Source organism: Ruditapes philippinarum, unplaced genomic scaffold (assembly GCF_026571515.1).
Source record: "Ruditapes philippinarum isolate M1 unplaced genomic scaffold, ASM2657151v2 ctg2_1_1_1_1, whole genome shotgun sequence".
NCBI lineage: Eukaryota > Metazoa > Mollusca > Bivalvia > Venerida > Veneridae > Ruditapes > Ruditapes philippinarum.
Window position 1 is genome coordinate 258,028 of NW_026854799.1, and position 23,153 is coordinate 281,180.

The 23,153-nt window shown below is 34.3% G+C and overlaps 1 protein-coding gene across 1 annotated transcript in view; it reads left to right on the forward strand.

Moving 5' to 3' along the window:
- LOC132741095 (epidermal growth factor receptor-like) overlaps window positions 1-23,153 on the forward strand; it is a 40,853-nt gene that overhangs the window by 16,913 nt on the left and 787 nt on the right. Inside the window, exons 3-7 of the mRNA XM_060729188.1 lie at window positions 16,099-16,221; window positions 18,296-18,778; window positions 19,441-19,524; window positions 20,343-20,467; window positions 21,399-21,531. Coding sequence (XP_060585171.1) covers window positions 16,099-16,221; window positions 18,296-18,778; window positions 19,441-19,524; window positions 20,343-20,467; window positions 21,399-21,531 — 948 coding nt within the window. The remainder of the gene's footprint in view (window positions 1-16,098; window positions 16,222-18,295; window positions 18,779-19,440; window positions 19,525-20,342; window positions 20,468-21,398; window positions 21,532-23,153) is intronic.

A 23,153-nucleotide genomic window follows, 5' to 3' on the forward strand; every position in this document is an offset into this window, starting at 1 on the left:
CTCTTTAACGTGCCATGTGTTTAAGCACTCATACACGGGACCTCGATTTAAAGTCTCATCCTAAAGACTGATTAGTAATTTTACTTTGCCAACCCGGGAATCGAACCCACAATGTCGAGATAACAAGTCTCGCGCTCTAACCGATTGAGCTATGCGGGCTGGCTTATATTCCTTAACTTTGTCATTTATATACCTGGACAAACAATTGTGACTAGACGGACCTATTTAAACAATAAAAGGAAAAACCTATTTTTTATTTTCTTTATAAAGATATGTTTTAACCGTTTATTTGTTTGTTTATAGAAAAAGAAAAAACGACGGACATTGCTCCCGCCTGGCTCTTTTTCATGATATTGTAACAATGAAAAATAATCATGAGGAAGAAAAAATTATACAACACACTGACAGGGATGGAAAATATCATAAATATATTGAAATATTTTACTTACGATATGGCCAGATAGTTCTTTAATTTTGTTTTTCCTAAATTACAATAATTTATCTCTTGAGGTATAACATTGATCCTGGCTAAGATTGTTTAATTGTTTAATATAGATATTCTGCTTTGATTGGAAAAAAATGGTAAAAGTGGTTATAAATGTATTGACAGTCAGCAAAATCAAAGAATTTCACATTATTATATCCCCACCATAAATAATATCAATCCTAAATTCCTTGAAAGATTTGCATAAATTGAGCTCAAATGTTCCCATCAACAAAGATGATGAGATTAGCAGCCATGTTGCTGTTTTGCTGCCTCAATGTCCAGGTCAAAAATCTGGTCTACAATTTTATGTCCACTTTATAAGTCCCATAGCATTATATGATTTTTTTAGACTTTCCGAATCTATGTTGTTGTGCGGGCATAAGGTCAAGCTCATCCTTGAAGGTCAACCTCTGATCCCCTTTTAATATTATATTTTATTTAGTTCTGCCCATTGTTTTCTCGTTTAGGGCACAAGTATTTTTTTCTTAATTTGGGACCATATGCCGCTTTTCATGGAATGGCATTTACGTGTCACATTGAAGGTTCCATGATAACCGCCATATGGACAAATCTGCGGATGTTTCAAAATTCAAAATTGTACCAGTTCATGTTAAATGGTGAATTCTGCTTAAGCCGGTGCTAGGAGGCGTGGACGTTTGTTTGCATTTGACAGTATCGTCCATGGACAGGTTCAATTAAACCGAGCCTGCAACAAGAAAGGATATATAAGTGTTCCACTCTAAATTTGTTTTAGTTCCGGCCAACAAGGCGGCCAATAACATAATTATCGTATGACCTTTTCATTATATAAATGTTTTAAAAGATGAACTTAACAGCACTAATGCTCATTCTAAAACCGTTCTTTCGGGAAGAGATATTGTGAAAAATCATATTCCTAGTATTTTTAACTTTAAAGTACGTGTTGATGAGGAAAAAGCTTAGACTTCCTATCATGTATTAGATTCCTAAATTACATAAACATCCATATAAGGCCTGCCTTATTGCTAATTCCACATCTTGTACTACCAGTAATCTTTCTATTTTAATGATCTCTTGTCTTTCTGCCATCAAAGCAAATGTCATTAGATACTGCGAAACAGTTTATGAAAATACGGGCAAAAATCTTTTTTAATCTGTTAAAAATTCAACTGAAATTTATGATTAGTTTAAAGTTAAAAATTATCAAGCTTCATCTGTAAGTATTTACAATTTCTCTACCCTATATACAACATTGCCATATAATCTTATAAATGATAAATGATTATCTTTAATTGAAAAAAACATTTGCAAGAGAAAAGGTCACTTTCTTGCTTGCAATTCAAAGAAGGCTTTCTTTACCAATGGTATCATTAAACAAAACACAATGTGGACCTGTGAGGAAGTTTGAAGAGCACTTTCGTTTTTATTAGATAACATTTATAGCAGGCTCTAAAAATTCTCCCCGTACATTTAATCAGTGATGTTATATTTTCGATCCTTGAAGATCGTTCAGCACGACATTATTGTTGTGTGGTACTTAAAGTTTCTTCTATTTGGCCATTTTCAACTTGGGTGGTTCCAGTATTCCTACTTGAATACTGTAAAATCACCCTTAGGATATGTTGCCTGCTTTTTAAATTTGTCTTTTGACGTCTTATCTCTGCAGGCTTCATAACCTCAGATTCCCTTTCAAAATTCAATTTTATTTAGTTCCGCCAATTGTTTTCTCGTTTAGGGCAAAAGCATTCTTTTACTTGGGGACCATACGCCGATTTTCATGGAATGGCACTACTGTGATACATTGAAGGTTCAGTGATGACCGCCGTATGAAAACATCGGATGTTTTTAAATTCAAAATTTCACTATTTTCGTGTTAAATGTTACATTCTGCTTAAGCCTGTCCTACGGGGTGTGGACGGTAACTTGCACTTTCCAGTACCGTCCATGAACAGGCTCAATCAAACCGAGCCTGCAAGGTTTTCAATTTTGTTGTGTTGGACTTTCTTTAGGGATTCTGGTTTTCTCTATTTTTTTTTTTTTTTTTGGTAATACAGTTTTTAAACAGATAATAGGCATTCCTATGGAAACTAATTGTGCATCACTGATCGCTGATTTATTTCTTTACTGCTATGAGAGGGATTTTATGTTAAGTCTTTCCCCTACTTCAAATCAGGAAATTATGCATGTATTTAACAACACTTCCCGTTATCTTTAACATGAATAATCCTTATTTTGATCAATTGGCTTCAAAATATATCCCAGTGATTTTTAATTGATTAAAACTATTTCTTTAGACATTATTACATCTTTCTTCTATCATTACCACTACTATTGTAACTAAAATCTACGATAAAAGAGATGATTTTGATTTTGATATTGTTAACTATCCACATTTAGATGTGCATCATTATATGGGGTGTATATTTCTCAATTAATTAGATTTGCTACGACGTGCAGTCATGTTGATGATTTCGATGAACGCAATTTATTTATTACTAACAAGGTTATCGCTACTAGCATCATCAATTGCGTAAATATTTTATTAAGTTGACCATCGTAATTCAGACTTAGTTTTTATGCCAACGGTGGCATATAGCGATTCACCTGTGTGTGTGTGTATGTGTGTGTGTGTGTGTGTGTGTGTGTGTGTGTGTGTGCGTGTGCGTGTGTTATAAAGTTTATATAGTGAACTTAAAAAATATTGTGTGTGTGCGTGCGTCCGTGCGTGTGTGTGTGTGTGTGTGTGTTATAAAGTTTATATAGTGAACTTAAAAAATCTTCTTCTAAAAAAACACTTGTCCAATTTCAACCAAACTTGGCAGGATTGATCCTTGGGTAAAGGGCTTCCAAAGTTGTTCAAAGAATTTCATTCCATGCAGAATCTGGTTGCCATAGCAACCAAAAGGAGTTATAAGAATAAATTGAAAAAATCTTTTTGTAAAGACCCAAAAGGCCTAGACCTAAGATATTTTGCATAAGACATTGTCTGGTAGACCTCTACCAAGATTGTTCAAATAATAGCCCTGGGGTCAAAATTGGCCCCGCCCGGGGGTCATAGATTTTCACTATATGTACATATAGTAAAAACTTAATTGGAGGTACAAGGCTTAGGTTTGATAATTGGTATATGATATCATCTATACCAAAGTTGATCAAATTTTGCCTCTAGTGTTAAAATTAGCCCCGCCCCTGGGGTTATAGGTTTTCCTTTTATGTATATAGTAAAAACTTAAAAAATTATCTTCTGGAAACTGACAAATGCTAGAGGTTAGATATTTTGCATGCAACATTGTGTAGTAAACCTCTAGCAAGATCGTTCAAATTATAGCCCTGGAGTCAAAATTGGCTCCGCCCCAGGGGTTATTGATTTTCACTATATACATATAGTAAAAACTAAAAATACCTTTTTGAATGAAGGTACAAGGCTAAGAACATTGACATTTGTTATATGTTAGGTACTCTACAAAAGTTGTTCAAGTTTTGCCACTAGTGTCAAAATTGGCCCCGCCCCGGGGGTCATTGATTTTCACTATATGTACATATAGTAAAAACTTAATAACCTTCTTGTCTGGAGGTACAAGGCTTAGAGGTTTGATATTTGGTATATGATATCATCTATAGGTACTCTACCAAAGTTGATCTAATTTTGCCTCTGGTATCAAAATTAGCCCCGCCCCAAGGGTCATAGGTTTTCCTTATATGTATATAGTAAAAACTTAAAAAAATTATCTTATGAAAACTGACAAATGCTAGAGGTTAGATATTTTGCATGAGACTTTGCGTAGTGAACCTCTACCAAAATTGTTCAAATTATAGCCCTGTGGTCAAAATTGGCCCCGCCCCGGGGTCATTGATTTTTCACTATATGTACATATAATAATTTTTTTTTAAAACTTCTTGCCTCTATTTACAAGCCATAGAGCTTTGATGTTTGCTATATAAGATATCATCTATAGGTCCTTTACCAAAGTTTTTCAAACTTTTTCTCTGGTGTCAAAATTTGCCCTGCCCGAGGGCATTGATTCTCATTATGAAGTACACAACTAAAATGTTTTCTGAATTGGAGAAAGCTCCAGCTTAGATATTTGACATGAAACGTTGTTTGGTGGACCTGTATCTAGATAGTTTTGAATTATACCCTTGGGTCAAAATTTTGCCTTTCTCAAGGGGACAGTGACCTACTTTCTTGTCCTTTGATGTACAGCGATGAAATTTTGACCATGTGCACAGTTTTAGTTGTAAAATTGAACTTTGATATCAGGTGACCTAGATTTTGATGTTTTAACCTACTTTCTTGTCCTTTGATGTGCAGCTATGAAATTTGAACAATTTGCACAGATTAAGATGTAAAGTGAACTTTGATATCAGCTGGCATAGATTTTGACAAAGTGTCTTACTGTGTTGTCCTTTGATGTACAGTCATGGAATTTTGGTCATGTGAAATATGACCTTCACCACCAAATTTAATAGACTCAACTGCATTGATAGATTCTTATTCTGATCTTTGTTTGAATAACAATAGATTTAACCACTTATCTGATAATAAGAATTCAAGATAGGTCAGTGATCTATACATTATGACAATTTTCAATTGTATAGAAAAAAAATCAGTTCCTACATTACTATTTAGTGTTGTATAAATGCGGTCACAAATGCAATCTTGTTAAATTAAATTTTAATTTAAAAACTCTTTTACGACTAGGTATTAGCAAACTATGGAGATGTGGTTTACAAACTTCGTAGGATCATGGGTCATAGTAATTTTTCTGCCGTCTTCGCTAAAATTATCAAACGGTTTATTAAAAGAGGTTTAACCAAATTATTTTCAGGCATACCGAATGCTTGTTGTTCAAACCTTGTATATTGGACGCTACGCTTCCTCTTTCAATTACTTCTGACGGACTTTATATTAAGTGGGAGACTCTATTATGGACAGTTCTGAAAGCAATCACAATCAATTATGTGTTTTATTTATTTCGTCTAATGTAACCATGACCATTGTTAGAATTTCACTTAGCGGGAATATTATTTACATTTTCGTGTCATTCAGGAAAATATTGGGGCTAAGAGTGAGGTTTGGCGCGCCTAAAACCGGTTTAAACTCCCAAGTGGTTTAACTACCACCGTTCCAAGGCGGTACCCGTCTGTGTTCCTTCACGTGTTTTTCATGTCTGTATTGTTACTTGTTTTTTAATGTTAACATGTTTTGTGATGTCTGCCTAATCTTGTTTATCATATATTTTGTAGGATTGTCGGTTCGAAGATTCCATACGCTTGACAAAATCATTAGAATCGACCAGGTCCATGTTTTTCCGGAGGAACACTATAAACAGTCCCCCGGTACAATACAAAATCTACAGTCATCAGCAGTTTTTCCTTTAACCCTCGACGACGACATTTCAACCCCAGAAGCGTTTCGGCAGCTTTCCTAGACTCCACTGTTAGTCTTGCTTGATCTTCTACGACAGTACTGATCCTTGGATCAAGTTTCCTTTGGAAATCATTCGAAACACTGGGAACATCTGAACTTTGCGCTTTTTATTTCTTCTTTGGCAGTTTTTAGACGTTTGTTGATGTCCAGTCAATATGACACTTGAAATCAAGTAAAAGAGCCTCCTTGTCTACAGTCTTTAGCCACCGCAATACCTTACCATCCTTTGCAAGACGGACCTGACCCTGAAAAGCCTTGGTCTTCTGATCAGTTGTGCTCTCTTTCACATTAAGAGATCATGCAAATACTTTTGAACACTGGATCTTTTATACCGTGTTCCTCTCCACTTTATTCAAATAGTCTTTGATTCTGGAAGAACTAGCAATCAATGCAAATACAAAAGCAAACCTTACTTAAACAATACACAATGAATCAACGAGCTCTGCAAGCTGAGCAGTTGTACTTGTCAATGCCCAAAATATGATAAACAATATCAATAAGGAAAGGCTGGGTTCAATTAACCCAAGGCGTCTGTTGCTGTAATGTTGACACTCGAACCATGATACCATTCATCACAATAATCACACTTTATCATGAATTTGTCTTGCTGTACAATATAGTATTTTGTCTTCATCTTAGAAAAACTGACATCAACTCGGATTCTTTGCCATTGTTGTACCAATGCAGGAGTATCCCTATCATGGCATGGTTTCATCCGATCATGGTTGAAAAATAAAATTGCACAGCTCGAGTTCACTTTAAAGAGAGAAACCTTTTCACTATGACAGCAGGACCCTTTAAGGAGAACACAATTCTTGCACCTTTACTTTAAAGTGGCGAAAATCTAACAAGTAGACTAAGTCACTCTATTCATACTGTCTCTCAAGTACACTCAAGTAATAGTTTCGTTTTATACGCTTTAATGACGTCTTCTGAGTTGATCTGCCTTAATCGTATGCCTCCTGCATCTGACTGTTAAGCTTAGCTACAAAATATTTATATTATCACTCTGTCTTCTTGGTGGGAACATCATGTGAGCAGGAGTATCAACTTGGGTCCATCATTAACTTGTATGCCGTGAAACCTGTATTACGGTTTACTGAAGCGCGGAGGACTCCGGCGAGTTGCTGCAAATGCAAATTCCAATTGTTATCTTGCTTCCCAATGAAACAGCAAACAACATCCATCTATGTCCGGTTGTATCTTTCATCTTGACAATCGGCTGATGGCCGATACGGAGTGTTTCTGGCCTAATGTATTTGCATCTCTGAATACAAGGCGCAAAAAGTTTCGAATCGAACTCTCGCCCTTGGTCAGCGAACACTTGTAACGATCAACCGAGCCTTGAGAAGAGGTGATCCAGAGCGGATTTTATCGTCACCTCAGCTGTCTGATTTGGCAATGGAACACACTTCTTCCACTTGGTAAACTGATATATCATCACAAGAAAGTCCTCATAGCCCCTTGTTGTCTTCGGAAGAGGTCCTTTGAAATCTAAATGAATTCTTCATGGCACTTCATACCACAATGTCCGTACCTATCGGTCTTCCTGTTGCGATTGCAAAATTCACATGTCATACATTTCAATGTCTTGAACGATGCAATACCACAAGCATTTTTCTTTAATTTAGGCTTTGGTCCTTGCAACACCCTGATGACCCTAATGAAACATCATGATTCAGCCGAACAAACCATTTCCTTTAAACCACCAAATCCTTGTATTCTGTCTGACCCAGATTTCTATAAGGGGCGTCCGCGGCCGAGTAGTTAAGGTCGTTGACTACAAATCACTTGCCCCTCACCGCTGTGGGCTCGAATCCCGACAGGTACTTTGGATTCTTTCATGTAAGGAAGCCATCAAGCTAGCTTACGGAACGTCGGTGGTTCTACTCAGGTGCCCGTTCATGCCTGAAATAATTCACGGAAGGGCATCTGAGGTCTTCCTCCACCATTAAAGCTGGAACTTCGCGATATGACCTATACTGTGTCGATGTGACGTAAAACCCAATCAAACAAACAAACAGATTTCTATATAGAACTTGGTCTTTAAGGGGATATTGTTCCTTTTTTAGCCAGTTGAACTTGGTCCCAGTGTTAGCTATGCTCATTTTCATTCTCAAACAACCTTTTTAGAATGTTACTTATACAATCATCTTTTGCTTGGGCATCAATGATTTCGTCGTTGCTGAACTCTCGACACAAATATTACTTACTGGAACTGTCGGCAGACGCTCCTTCAAAGATCTTTGTGGAAGTTGTTCCACAGCTCATTGCTCGAACTTCTTCTTCCTACAACCTTATTGCTTCATTATGTATATTTTGATCCCTTCTAGTACCTTTGACATCTGGGTCGAGTGATGGCCTTTCGAACCTGCGACACCAAATACGTTGCTTCATATACATACCTCGTGAACGAGGCCCCATTCCGATCAGTCCGTGCGCAGTAATCGCATCTCCCACAAGGCAGTTTACTCAATTTTTTCACACCGCTCCGATACCGGTATTCGGAATAATGCGTCAGCATTTACGAGTTTTTGGTCCGCTCGATGTTTCAGGATCATGTTGTATTGAGACAACTCTTCCATCCACCTGGCTAACTGTCCATTTCATCCTTTAAACCGCAATAATCAAATGAGGTAATGTGGTCCAAAAGTAAAAAATGTGCGTGTGGCCTAAACAATAAAACAATTGGCCCAACTTAATAAAAAAGAATTTAGCAAGGGGATCAGGGTTTATGAAGCCTGCATATCACATGTAAGATGTCAAAAGACAAGTTTAAAAAACCGGCCACATATCCTAAGGGTGATTCAACAGTATTTAAGTGAGGAATACTGGAACCAACCAACAAGAAAATAGCCGAAAAGAAAGAACTAAATTACCACACAAAGCCCATATATGGTTCTCCCTTTTAGATGCCACAATGTTTGAGCCTAGATAAGATTCAACTAGATATGCTGTACCATGTTGGCTTCGTTTTTGCAACAGGCCGCAACTGTCTGAAATGTTCATCACACAAACCAGTTGATTTGTCCCAGCTGTGCGAACTGTTCTTTGAATTTTCATCTTCAATTTGTCAACAGGCTCTATTCAGTAGTCAAATGTCATAGCAATTGCATTTCACTATATTCTTGCAACAAAGTTAGGAGGAATTATCTCTTATGCTCTGCTGTATCCCTTCCTACCACCGGACTACCATTCTGGCCTCCCATATTAAGTTGAATTAATTGGCCATGAAATGTGAACGTGCCTTGACCCATATTTGAAAATGACTTCCTATCTCTTGACGAGAATGTCAAATCCCAGCAGCATTTCCTGTTTAATTGGTGAAGCATGCAACTCTTGTACAATCATTTGCCAGAAATGTTGAGCTTTACAGGACCAACAACAAAACCCTTCATTGGCATCTGACGTCCTGTTGTGAGGATATCACCTTCGCAATTTCTTCGGCTTTCGAAAATCGGCTCCCCCTCCGTCATTTCAAACTTGACTTGATTTGCGTTAAATTCAGTTGTTGTCGTGTTGCTTGTACCTTCCTGTTGTGGCAATGAAGTATTCAACTTTTGACGTTTATCCACAACTCTTTCCTGCAGGGATGTAGTTATCAAGTCTGGAGCTTGCTCCTTGACTTTTTCCTGCACAGATATAATGTCATGCCGTGCTTGGCAAGGGATGACATTTGCCTGTGCATTTCTGATGCCCTTCTCTGGAAAGCACAAGGGTCGGCCTACAGTCTAAACCCTTTCGTGATTAAATCTGACTTAGAATTTTGGTATAGTAAAGGACTTCAGGTTCCGCATTTGAAGCATGGCCCTTCAGACTTTTTATTCCGTTCAGAAGTTTTCTGCCAACTTGTATTTTCGGCTATCTTGGTCTTCTCATCTAATTTAAGGACTATGCTGTCAAAACTCTTTTGGAATTTCTCAATGGCTTCTTCCAAATAGTTCTTCTGAGAGGGGGAGCATTGGCTTGCGCGCCACAGATGGCTTGCTCCCAATTGAATTTCATTAGAACATCTTTACTTGCCATCTTTTTGAAACGACCACAAACCGACTGGTGTAAATGCTGGTACAATCTCACATTATTAATTGCCTCCTTCATGGTAGTAGGTTTATCCATGGCTTCGGCTAAGCAAGCTTCTTTATCCGCAAGGCCTTCACAAAATTTGCCAACTGCCTGCCTGTTGGAATAATATCCCTGTTAAACACCTGCACAATCCATCTAAGCACACTTCTGCAGTCTAATGGCATGTTTTGGCATACCGTTGGAATTTTTGTTTGAATGCCAGTTTTCATAAAGCAGAGAATGAGAAAGTCCCCGAATATACGAAACAGTATTCGAAATCGTTGCGCACTAAGGTTCTTCTTAGATTTTGTAGAATATTGCTGACTTCTTTCCAAACACACATCACTTGATGAGTCATCGTACCTCGGTGAAAAACAATTCGTAAATTTTTTCCTTCGATGTAAAGTTGACTCAAATTTTATTGGATTTAGCCAGTTCGTGGTTGTTGATCAATTACCAATGCGCAAAAATTGATATGGCGACTTATGTATGCAGGGATTCGTTGTAGTCCGTGCAAATGTCTTTCGTGTTCAGCAAAAGTTTGTCAAGTCAGCAGACTTGCAATTTAATTCGTGTTTAATGAAGAAAAAACTCTTTTATTCAATCATCAACAGTTTAATAAAATTATTTACGCTTACTTTTAATTTATATTAATACTTGCCAAATTGTCTTTATTAAAAATCCATTTTATATTTAGAAGGAATTTTTTTTAAATACACGAACCTGATTCAGTTAGTATTAAATGTATGTGAAGTTTGGCCTCTAGCTGTCAGTATATCAGTATATACAAGGAACTTGGCCTTTTTCACTTGTTATTGTGAGGAGATTGGTCTCAGTTGACAAAAGTGACTTTGTCTGTACTATATGATACTTCATGTGTACTTCGTATATCTTGAAGTATATGAATAATTAAAACAGCATTTATGTTGACGAAAAATGTTGACAAAGATATTTAATATCTTATCAAAATATAAAGGAAAAATTTTAATCTAAATCAAAATTAACTTAAAAATAATTCAATTAACTTTACTTAACTGAAATTATTCAGAAATATTAATGAAAAATGCAGAACATAAATTTGAAGAAGTTTTGAAGAATTAAAAAAGGCAGTCTGAAGGACAGCTAAATCCAATTCCGCAGTGAACATTAATGTGTACTTCTTGACCTTTTACCAATCAAGACCTTGATGTTGTGCAATGCATATCATAAGCACATAGTCTCACAATGGTTATTATTGGTGCCAAATTGTCTAAAATTTTCCATAAAGTAAAAAGTCATGGAAATCATATAACCTTGACCATGGGGGAAGCAACCTGGATGTTGTGATCTACAGATTGTGTGATAGTGGGGATCATTTGTGCCAAGTAATTCCGCTACGCGGAAAAAGATGAACAAGTAGCAGGTTTCATAAAGTTGTTGTTGTCTTGGGCGTTAATTGAAAACTCTTGACTTTTTGTCCGCGCATGCGCCGTGCGTCGAGAAATCCAAAGTTCTGAATCTCCAAAAAGTATGTAAAAGGCTTTTTTTGCGGCAAATTCCCACAGTAAATTTCTCAAACATGCAGTAATAATTAATCCAGACTAGCAATACCATCTCCCCTCCTCAAACAAACTAAGATCCCTATTTCTGAGTCGCGCCAAATTTTCGCTGGGGAAAATCGCTAGTTTACTTCCGGATTACTAATAATTCCTTCAAAGTTGACTTAAATTTGTAAAGTAGCTGCCAACAATAAAGTGTTCTGCTTACTTGAAACACTTTCCTTACAAGGATGAGCAGAATTTATGGATCCTTCGAATGAATAAGCATCCAATACAAATTGAGGCAGGTTATCGATCCACTTCTGGCCTCAATCCCGTTCCTTCCGGTTACGTTATTTTCCGGAATAGATAAAGTCGGGCTCCCACATCTCACCACATTATATACAGGTGCTGTGTTTGATTTTTTACTAGAACATTTTTTCACTGACGAATATCAGGAATTCAATGTCTTTATCGGAAATCGGGATAAGGGTCAAAATATAGGGATTTTTTATAACCCCGCCGGGATATCACATGTATGCCAGACAGCAGACTGTTAGATCAATATTGATTACATTTATTGGTGTATTACGAAGTTACTGTACAATTTTATATACATGTAGAAAAAAAAAACCAAAATTAATGATTTAAATGTTTAAAAGTATTAGATACAACTCATCTTATTTGATTACCAAAATTATATTTAATGTCCTCCAGTAGTTCAACTATGCAGTTAGATTTTATTTTACACTGTACATTTGTTTTTAGTTGGTCTTTTATAATGGTGAATTACCAATGCAAACAGGGCGTTTCGGCCCCAAACCAAATAGGCCCCTGTGCAAAAATCGGCCCCTAGACGTTTCGGCCTTTTCGTGAGACGTTTCAGCCCTTTTTTATTCCAGTTTTATTAATTTAAAAGTATTTAAGGAATTTTTATACTTATAATCGTTAGATGTTTTAGTATATTGATTGATTGATTGATGGCACACAAACAGTTAAGACACTTTAAATAATCCTTAATATATCTTTCGACCTCTTAATTTTACTATTTAGATAAATGCTTTTTTCAAGGTGTAACAATAAATAAAGCCACTTAATCATTGATTTATAAGACAGTTGACAAACTGCAAAAACTTTTTGATTAACAAAGTTAATTACAATTAAATCCCAAAAATCATTATCTTTTGATCTCTATTTATCATTGAACAGCTATTTAACTATTTAGATATATTATGTTGTTGTTTTTATCAAATCAATTATTTATAGCTTATTGCTAATTAGCGGCTAGTAATATCAAATATTTTTAACTTATGATTTGTTATAATTCCTTGATAATATTTTGAATTTTTATTGTTACGTTCTAATTGAAAATCTGTCACTTTTATTGTAAAAAATTGTTATTTATAAACAAAATTCTGTTTACAATGTATTGTTTGTAAGTACAAGTATAATTTTAAACTGTTATGTGTTGTTTTGCATTGCTGAAACTCGTCACTTACTATTAATTTAATAGTTGTTGATAATAAATGTTTTTTTCATGTATTCAAATGTTCTGTGTCTTGCTTTTTAATCATTCAAATTTAAAAAAATGCTTGTTGATAATAAGCAGATACAAATCTGTTTCAGTGTTCGTGTACTATGCTTTGTTTAATAAAGTTTATGTTCTGTTCTGTTTGTTTAGATTACTAAGTTTAGATATTTTATCCTCATTTAATTACAAATAAAGGTCATAATTTACCAATGATGGGTAATGAATAATATGTATCACACTCAAACTCCGCGCACCGTGCACGCTACGGCCAGTAACCACTGCCTTCACACAAACCACGTGATGATGGTCTAATCACATGATTGTGTAAAAATGGCGTATACGCCAATGAAATCGTTGAAAAAATGTTTTATCTGTAATAAACAGCGACATTAAAACTTGAACTCTGGTCTCAAATATGTCGATATGATTGAAAAAAAAAAAGATTTTTGTAAAGCGTAGAGTCGAAATTAATAGCGACCTCGACGAGCTGGCCCGAAGGGCATGCTCGAAAAGCGAGCTTTAAGGGAACGCGAGAACCTGCTTATTGATGGTTTTGACGGCTTGATTTATAAGACAGTTGACAAACTGCAAAAACTTTTTGATTAACAAAGTTAATTACAATTAAATCCCAAAAATCATTATCTTTTGATCTCTATTTATCATTGAACAGCTATTTAACTATTTAGATATATTATGTTGTTGTTTTTATCAAATCAATTATTTATAGCTTATTGCTAATTAGCGGCTAGTAATATCAAATAGTTTTAACTTATGATTTGTTATAATTCCTTGATAATATTTTGAATTATTATTGTTACGTTCTAATTGAAAATCTGTCACTTTTATTGTAAAAATTCTTATTTATAAAAAAATCTGTTTACAATGTATTGTTTGTAAGTTCTGTGCATTTTTTTCTTTTTCTTTTTTTCCGGTCATTTTATCCTTTCCGGTATTTAGGGTGGGGGGGATCCGGGAGAGTATTAGATAATATAGGGAAAAGGAATAAACTATATTTGTGTTGATTATTGTCGTAATGAAAGGCGATTAAACGATAACTTTTTATTTTTTATTGTATGTAATGAATGGTAAATTAATTTAACTTAAGATTTAAATATAGTTAGAGCTATTTATTAACAAACTTAAAATGCGGAAATCGCAATACTTGTAATTATATGTCTAATTGAAAAAATCAAAGTTTTTGTTAATATAATATTTGGCTAAATTTCATGTTCATGTATTTAAATATTATTTTTAGAAAGGATCATAAGATACACTTAACATAATTGATAACAAAAAAGATTTTTTCCATCAAAATTGATTTCAAAGTGCTGTAACTTCTTAACGGATTGAGATAGAGTCAAATGCTTTTTAGCGTTGGTTACACGTTACCTAATGATCGATCTGGGGTCATTTTAGCCTTTTTAGCTAAATTTTCTTGGTGATGAGGGGGACTGCCATCCCCTTCAAACCCCCCAAACAGAAGGGGGCACATCCCCCTTCTGGCAACCCCCTGATGTATCTTTTGGTCGGGGCGCACCGAAAAAGTGGTCACTTTATTAAACAACATTGTGTTTGGGGGCCTAAATAAGGCATTTTTTCACCATTTGAGACAACAAAAAAAAGGGGGGTGAAAACGGCGTTTAAAGGCGTGTATATCGCGTAATGGGTTAATACGATCCCGGCTTTTCTGAATATGACATGTTAGTGGTTAATTCCCGGGATCGCTATATATATCTAATACCATCCCGGCGTCTTTTCTGATTGTGATATGTTAGATCAAAGATATTCTCTTTAAAATAGTGTACACGTATCGTAATGATTTCATAGCGAAAATGATAATCTGTCCTATTGAAACGTTTGTTTTAATATCTTTAAAGGTACAATATACTCATATATTGATAGGAGTAATATTATTTGAACATTACAAGTCTGATTCTGTTTGACAAGTGAAAATTACAATAAAAATTTATATCTAGGTAGGGAAATCAATATCCAGAGATTTATATAAAAAGTCTTCTTGTTTGGTCAAGGTCAACAGGCCATATAGTAAATGTGCATAGACATAGGGACTTCATTCTATCTGTTTACATGCATCTGCATATATACTCATATTCCTCTTTGTTAAACTGACAGAACTCGCTTTCATAACTTTATATGTCACTTTTATTTTGATGTTGGCTGAAGTCTCTTCAGCTAACAGACCTGTCATTTTTACATTTAAACACACTCCTGGAAAAAAATTACGAAGCGAGTCGCTACTTGCTTTTTGTGAAAACTTTCGTCCAAAGTACCGTAGGAACCATAATAAAAAGGGGGAACCAGAATAAACGGAAGCAGTGTATAAAATACCGAATGGCAATTTTAAAACGGAAAATGTAAAATAAAAGTGAAGGGTTATTTAAAACTATCTTACGATAAAAGAAACTCGAGCTCGCTTTGAGGCTTTGCCTTTTTCATATTAATTACTTGAATGATTTCTCTTTCGAGAGGGGTCATTGTTTTGGAAATAAACGGTGCGTGATTAAAATTTTTAAAACTTATTTTCATAATAGAATTTATGTTTCCAAAATTATTTTTTATTTTAGTTCACATCTAACACCTATCGATCTTGAAACATTAGCAAAACCGTGTTTACTTTTTGAAATAAATATAAAAACTGAAAAAATCTTTGCAGAGATCTAATCCTGTAAGGGGAGATCACTGCGTAGGAGATCGTTATCACACTATGTCAAAAGTACCTAAATTATAAAAAGACTGAGCGATATATTCTGATAAATATTTATTGAAATCTCTGTCGGTCATTTGTATTACTGATTAATTTTTCATAGTAAAAGAGAAAATTAAAAATAATATTGGGAATTTTTTAAGTTATTTACATTTAGAATTACCTGTTTACTGACCAAGAGTCAAGATAAGGAAGTCTTTCAAGGTAAACAAAAAATTAAAAGTCATGGACAAATCCTCAAGTTCTTACCAGAGAAACACTTATGTTTAAGAAGAAAGATAATTTAAATGTGAAAAATCTTATGTAAATCATTGTCTATGTTTCTAACAATACTGTAAACTAGAAGAATTTTTATCGATATTTCAGGTGAATATGGTTCAGCATGTAATGTCACCAGTGACTGTAAGGTTGGGTTTAACTTTGCCTGTTTATACAAGACGTGTTCCTGTAGTAGCTCCTTCTACTACAACCAAGGTCTATGTAAGAAAAGTAAGTTGATATTTTTATCTTGTGTAAGGTTATAATCAATGTGTTTCAGCCAAATTTTTTGAAGTGTTTTCATTTAAGTGTCCATTGTCATTGTAAGAACTATCCTCATCTTGTGTAGTATTATCAAGGTGTTTCAACCAAGGTATGTACAAGAAATATTATCATCTTTGTGTTGTGTTATCAAGGTGTTTCAACCAAGGTCAGTGCACAGGAGATTGACATTCTATCAATAATTGAAAAATATAAGCAAATAATTAAGAAATAACGGCAAATGTACCCCTCTATACTATAAATAAACATGTTTATTCCCTGCGGTCTGGAGACCGCAGGGTATTGGTACGCGTTTAACTTTTGAGGCATGGAGGAGCACGTGACCTGTTTTCGGTACATGGAGGAGCATGTGATCTGTAAACCGTGCATGAATGGTTAATTGATCTTTTCGTAAAACTTAGCTAAATACCGTTTGACGGTAAGTCACGGATTTACCTGTAGGGAATTAGTCCGAATTACAGCTTATCAAGTACAAAAAACTATTACGTGACATTTCTAATTTTCTATAATTATTTTACCGTTTAAGGTGGAAAAATTTGAATGATGTGTTTGAAAATTATCAATATTTCTTTAATATCTATCTCAAATTTTACAAACAATGAATTGTTTATACTGCAAATTTACAGAATTAAAATATTCGTAGGGGCATCTGCCATAATAAATAGAGATATTTTCTGCGTTAACTTGTGTGTTGACTTTATTTATTTTTTGCTCGGAATTATTCATAAAATGGTAGGCCTATTTAATCATTTTCTTAAAAAAGAAATAATTGTTTTATGTTCGACCTTCTCCGGTCTTCAACGGTCACCAGTTTCCAAAGACCTTCTTCTATATTGATCGTTTATTCAATTGTCAACTATATTTCTGATACAAACGTTTATTTACCCCCCCCCCCCCCAAAAAAAAAAAAAAAAAATGTTGAAAATAGTTAAATGAAATATCTTTATATCATTAAAATGTTCACCGCAGGAAACCATTTTACTTGTTTATATTAACAAGTGAATCAAGGGTATCAAACATCAGGATGGTTTATAACTGTTTTATTCTAGGATCTACCGGTTTTGGTCTTTCAAGATCTTCATCAGGATATATTTCAAAGAAAAATGATTACTGAAGTACTAAAAATGTGGATACTAAATGTGACGTATGTTACTATAAATAGACTTATAAATGAGTTTATCTGGGCTAAGTGCCAAGTTTTTCTGGGTTTATTTATAGTATAGAGTATAGTATAGAGGGGTATATTTGCCGTTATTTTTTAATTATTTGCTTATAGAATGTCAAATTCCTGTGGTCAGTGTAAGAACAATGTTCATTATGTGTGGTGTTAACAATGTGCCTCCTTCATTTATGGTTGTTATAACATTGATTGTGTTACATGTAAGAAAATTAACATATTTCATTGTGATAATACAGATATTTAAAATAGAGTGTCATGGTGCAGTAAACCCAACGTGTAGCCAAAAGGTGATTATCAAGATGACACAGGTGATTTTGCAGGTTTTCAACATATTTAAGCCACAGAGCTATTTATAAATGAAAAGGAAGCTATGACGTCATGCACGTAAAATCTCTATCAAGGACTTATTATCACGCAAGTTCACATTTTTGCGTGATTTTCTGAGACCACGTTTGACACAAAAAAAATATTGATACATATACATATATATGTATACATGTATATATGCCATCAAAATTTTTGTGTTAATCAAAGGAAGTTGCAAAAATGTATAAAGACCAAAAATATGTAAATTATTATCTGTAATGTATGAAAATGTTAACAAATTTGGTAAAACAAGATTGCGAAAATTGATCAACTCTATGGGTCATTGAATCTCGCGCAAAGGATTGTAGGTCAGGATTTGAAAATTTTCTAACTTCTAATCCCTGTAATATAAATTTCTGTTTAAGCGAGCGTATTGCTATATTCTATAATAGAATCTTACAATTGTTGTTATTCTAGAAATATTATAAAGTTTCTATTCTGTAGTCTGTAAGCTAACATTATGTTATTATTTATCAGTCTGCCATGGGTCATCTGAAGGCTTGGTAAGGCACCAGTATCATCAGTATGCACATTATAAACTCCGCTACACAAATTGCTCATACGTGGATGGAAGTCTTGAAATAACCAGTCTCAAGGGCAACTACGACCTTGGATTTCTTAAAGATATTGAGGAAATTGAAGGGTATCTTCTGGTCGTGAATGTGTACTCGAACTATCTTAATCTCACGAAATTGAGAATCATTCGTGGTAAAGAGTTGTATCACTCAAAAGGTGATGAATATAGTATGTACATTGCTTTGAACCATAATCCGAAAAATTTATCGGAAGGCTTGTTGGAACTACAATTCAAGAGTCTGACAGAAATTGTTCAAGGTAAAGTGTACTTTCAGAACAACAACCTGCTATGCTACCTGAACACAATTTTATGGGCTGATATTAATCCAAACACAAAGCCGCCAACCGAATTTGTGTACGACCTTCAAGGTTACAAGCGGACATGTAAGTAATTGTTTCTTTTTAATATAGTATAGTAAGTCATCTTACTTAAACACGTAACCCCAAAATAAAGTTCAAAATAACATTTAGTTCTTAATTGCATTGAAACGTTATTTTCAAGGAAACTGTTCGTGTTAATTTCCATAGCAGTTGGTCAGTTAATATGAAGAATACAATCATTTAAATAGTTCATCAATATTTCAGTTCATTTGTCTAGAAATAATACATGCTGATAGGATATGTGCTAGAAAATGACTTAGAAACTGTGACCCCAAAAAGTTAATGTCTCAAGGTTATAATTTTTTTCTGAGTTCTCAAATCTCATGATTGTCGTTGGTCAGTGTACATTCTTTGGCAATTTTTGACCAATCAAATGCCTGAGTTTGAGCTTTGACAATTTCTTCATTACATCGGACCAATGTCTTGCCCATGACAGCAGTGTAGCTATGACAGCAGTGTAGCAATGACACCAGTGTTACCATGACACTAGTGTAGCCATGACAGCAATGTAGAGCAATGGCCAACAACCATTCTTGCAGTTCGACAACAATGTACATTGTTATTTATTTTTACATTGAAAATTTATTTTTAAAAAGTTCAATATAAGGTGTAGTTTTCTATTAGTGGTTTAACATGATTTAATATGTGGCCATATAATATTGTAGGTCCACCATGTCCAGCAAGTTGTTATAACTCAGACACCAGACACTCACATTGTTGGGGAAGCTCGGATGATATGTGCCAAAAAGGTAAGAAGTTTTGTCTTGATTCCTTCTATTAATTCTTTTATAATATCAGATACGAACGCAAAATGAAATTTCTAGTAATAGATCAATTGATAGTGTGATCACCCCAAACATTGTTACATGGTGGTGGCATTGGAAGTTTTCACTCTGGATCACAGCAGTTAGCCACATTGAATTTACCAGTTTAGTCACCGCAATCGTTCCTGTGCAGGCTGTCAAGCCATTTACCAATAGTAGTTGCCGGCTTACTGTGGTTACCTGAAATGATCATCAGGACTTCATATTTTAGTTTTATGTTCCTATGGTAACAATAGGGAAGCAGTGAATTCTCTTTGTTACTTTTTAATTTTTAGGATTTGAAGGGGCTTGGCTAATACGAGTATGGTTTTATGTGGCTTATAAAATGGTATTAAAGCTGCACGCCTCCAGATGAGCCAAAATATTTCAAGAAATGCAATCTTTAGAAAAATGCATTAAGATCTTAAGAAAAGTAAAAAGATTCAATATTTAATTTATTATTTACATGTAATGTGCGATAAATGACTGATTTTACAGTATCAACCGCTATAATTCTACTGCGTTACTAACGCAGTAAGAGATAATTAAGTATATTTTGACCTCTTTGGTAATTTATGTGGATTGTAAGTGCCGTTTGCAATGTGTAAATTACTTTCTTTGTTCATTTCACAGTATTTTACTTTTAAATACATTTTCAAAATTTTCATGAAAATTAGCATGAATCTGGAGGCATGCTGCTTTAAACCTAAATGTAAGAATCTATGTTTTCACAGATGTATGAATGTTTACTTAAATATTTACAGTAAATTACATCAAGTACGTATGTAGCCAGTCATGTGATGGTCGATGTTTTGGAAAAGAAAAGAACCAGTGTTGTCATACAGAATGTGCCGCTGGTTGTAGCGGGCCTCGCAGAGTTGACTGTCTGGTAAGTCTCAGTGAACATAAGAACATATTGTGTGTATAATTACATTGTTACGGAATTCATGTAACAGAATTCATGTGTAATTATATTGTAACAGAATTCATATATAATTATATTGTATTCTAACACGACCCGCATTTTTCCCTATTGAACATAGAAGAACCAAAAGTGTTTGTTATTATGCAATAAAACCACTGTTGACGTTCTATATTTAGACATGTGACGTAATCATAATATAGATATGCCATAACCACTAAAATGCAACGCGCTGAAATAAGTACGGAAACAAATCGGGCGCAATTTAGCTTAATTTTAGGTATGGCAGCATTTATTTGTTAATGTCGTGTTAGAAACGAAAGAATATATCCAAATGGGTGATTTTATCGCTTGATAATTTGAATCACTGTTTGTCTTCCGGTTGCGCAACATAATATCACTCGGGCTACGTCCACGTGATATAATTCCTCGCATCCGAACTCCAAACAATGATTTTATACGGTATTAAGTGTGGTGCTCAAACACTTGTTAAAAGCTGCATGCCTCCAGATGAGTCAAAATAATTTAAATAAAATCAAACTTGAGAAATATATATTACGATTTTAGGAAAAGCAAAATGATTCAAGATTTAAGTAATATTTTACATGCTCTGTGCGGTTAACGACTGATTTTTCAGTATTTACAACTATATTTCTACTGCGTTACTACTAGGTCTATGAATGCATATTTTGACCACTTTTTGGAAATTTACGTGTGTTGTAGGTTTCATTGTTAATGCGTAAATTGCTTCCTTTTGGTTATTTCACAATATTCAATATAGAATTCAAATACATTTTATTTCTCATGAAAATTAGCGTGAATCTGGAGGCGTGCTGCTTTAAGTCTCGCTCCATTTTTCAGTTCGAGGAGATTTAGAGATTAATTTTGTATATTTCAGGCTTGCAAAAATTTCTACAATGATGGAGAATGTCTTCCGTCTTGCCCACAAATAAAATTTTATGATCAACGGTGGGTAGAGAATCTGAATGGAAGATACTCGTTTGGTTCACTCTGTGTCAAGGACTGTCCAAGTAAGTTATATCATTAGCTCGACTTTTTTTAAGAAATAATTAGCTCGACTTTTTTTTTTTTTTTTTGAAAAAAAAAGTAGATATATTGTTTAAGATCTAGTCCTGGCGGCGTTGCCTTGCCTTTGCCGTCCGCAGACTTGTACTTTAATCATAACTTTAAGTTAACATTAGTTCTTGGTGTATTGTCTTCATACTTGGCCACAACAATCCTTGGGACAAGACCTTTCAGTAGACTATAATAACCTTGACCTTCATCCATAAATGGCCTTTACCTTCAGGGTCCAAATTTTGCTTGTTCTTGCTCTTATTGGCTGTAACTTTGTTATTTTTGAATGGATTGTCTTCAAACTTAAACATGATAATCTTCAAGCTCAAGGATAGCCCTTAAAATAACTAGAAAGACCTTGACCTTTACTCATAAATGACCTTGATTTTGAAGGTCAAATTATTGAAATTTTTATTTTTTTTTGCTATTGACAGTTTACCGTTTATATATACACACACTAAACGGGGCACGGAAAGTATGTATAACGGGGCTTAAAGTGCCCCGTGTATAAAATATACCCCACAGAAAAGGTCTGAGATTGACAAAAGCCCAAGGCCTAAAAACCCATATGTGGTACACTGTCTTTCTATATATATGTAAATTAAATTTATAAAAAGGAAACGTTAAGACTTGTTCAAGCGTTTCTTTTTTTGCTTTAAGAAAAAGGAAAAAGTCGAGCGTTACCCCTGCCCGGTGGTGTCTCTAATATACTAGTGGTAGTGATACAGGTTAAAGTGACATATAACATAAACTGAAAAAATGAAATATGTTGATTAAATTGTCAACAGAGTAATGAATTTTAATTTTGTATTTTTTTACATGTGAAATTTGCGAAAATTTGCCTTTATATTATACATATAATAATTCATTTTTTTCTATATAACATAATTATGTTATTATGATTTCTTTCACTTTTATGTTATATACATGTTAGGAATAGAAGCTAAGGAGACTTTAAACTACAGAGAAACTACATGTATATAAGTTTTCTTTCGTTCTAATCCCTTTCAATAATATGTAATAATTTCGTACATATAAAATATATAATATAATGAAATTATGAAATAAATATGCTGAAACTTATGAGATTTTAGCCTCATTAAATAAGGATATCTCATACAGTGTTACTAAGACTTTGTAGAGAGATATATACAAGATAATTCCTGGTAAAGTAAATTTGCATCAATAATGTGATGCTCTTTATTTTGTTGTTCAATATGCCTTATTAGTCGAGTTTTGCAAAATATAATCAAATCTGCTTATAGAGAAAGATTGTTTTTATAAAATCAATTGATCCTTCTTTCTTGTGAACACTTAACGTAAGGACAACAACCTCTCAAATTATCAGTGCAAATCTTTTTTTATCAATCCGAGTAAAAATCTGGATAAAATCCCTTGGAAGCATTATATAAACATCAAATTTACATGAAAATTAATTGAAGATTCGGTTTGATTGAGTCTGTACAGAGGGATAATGAAAAAGTGCAACATCCCTCACACCACTAGCACTGGCTTGAGGGGTACTTAAATTTCAGAAGTCTTTTATCATCAAATATTGTTTTGTTTTAACTGGCTG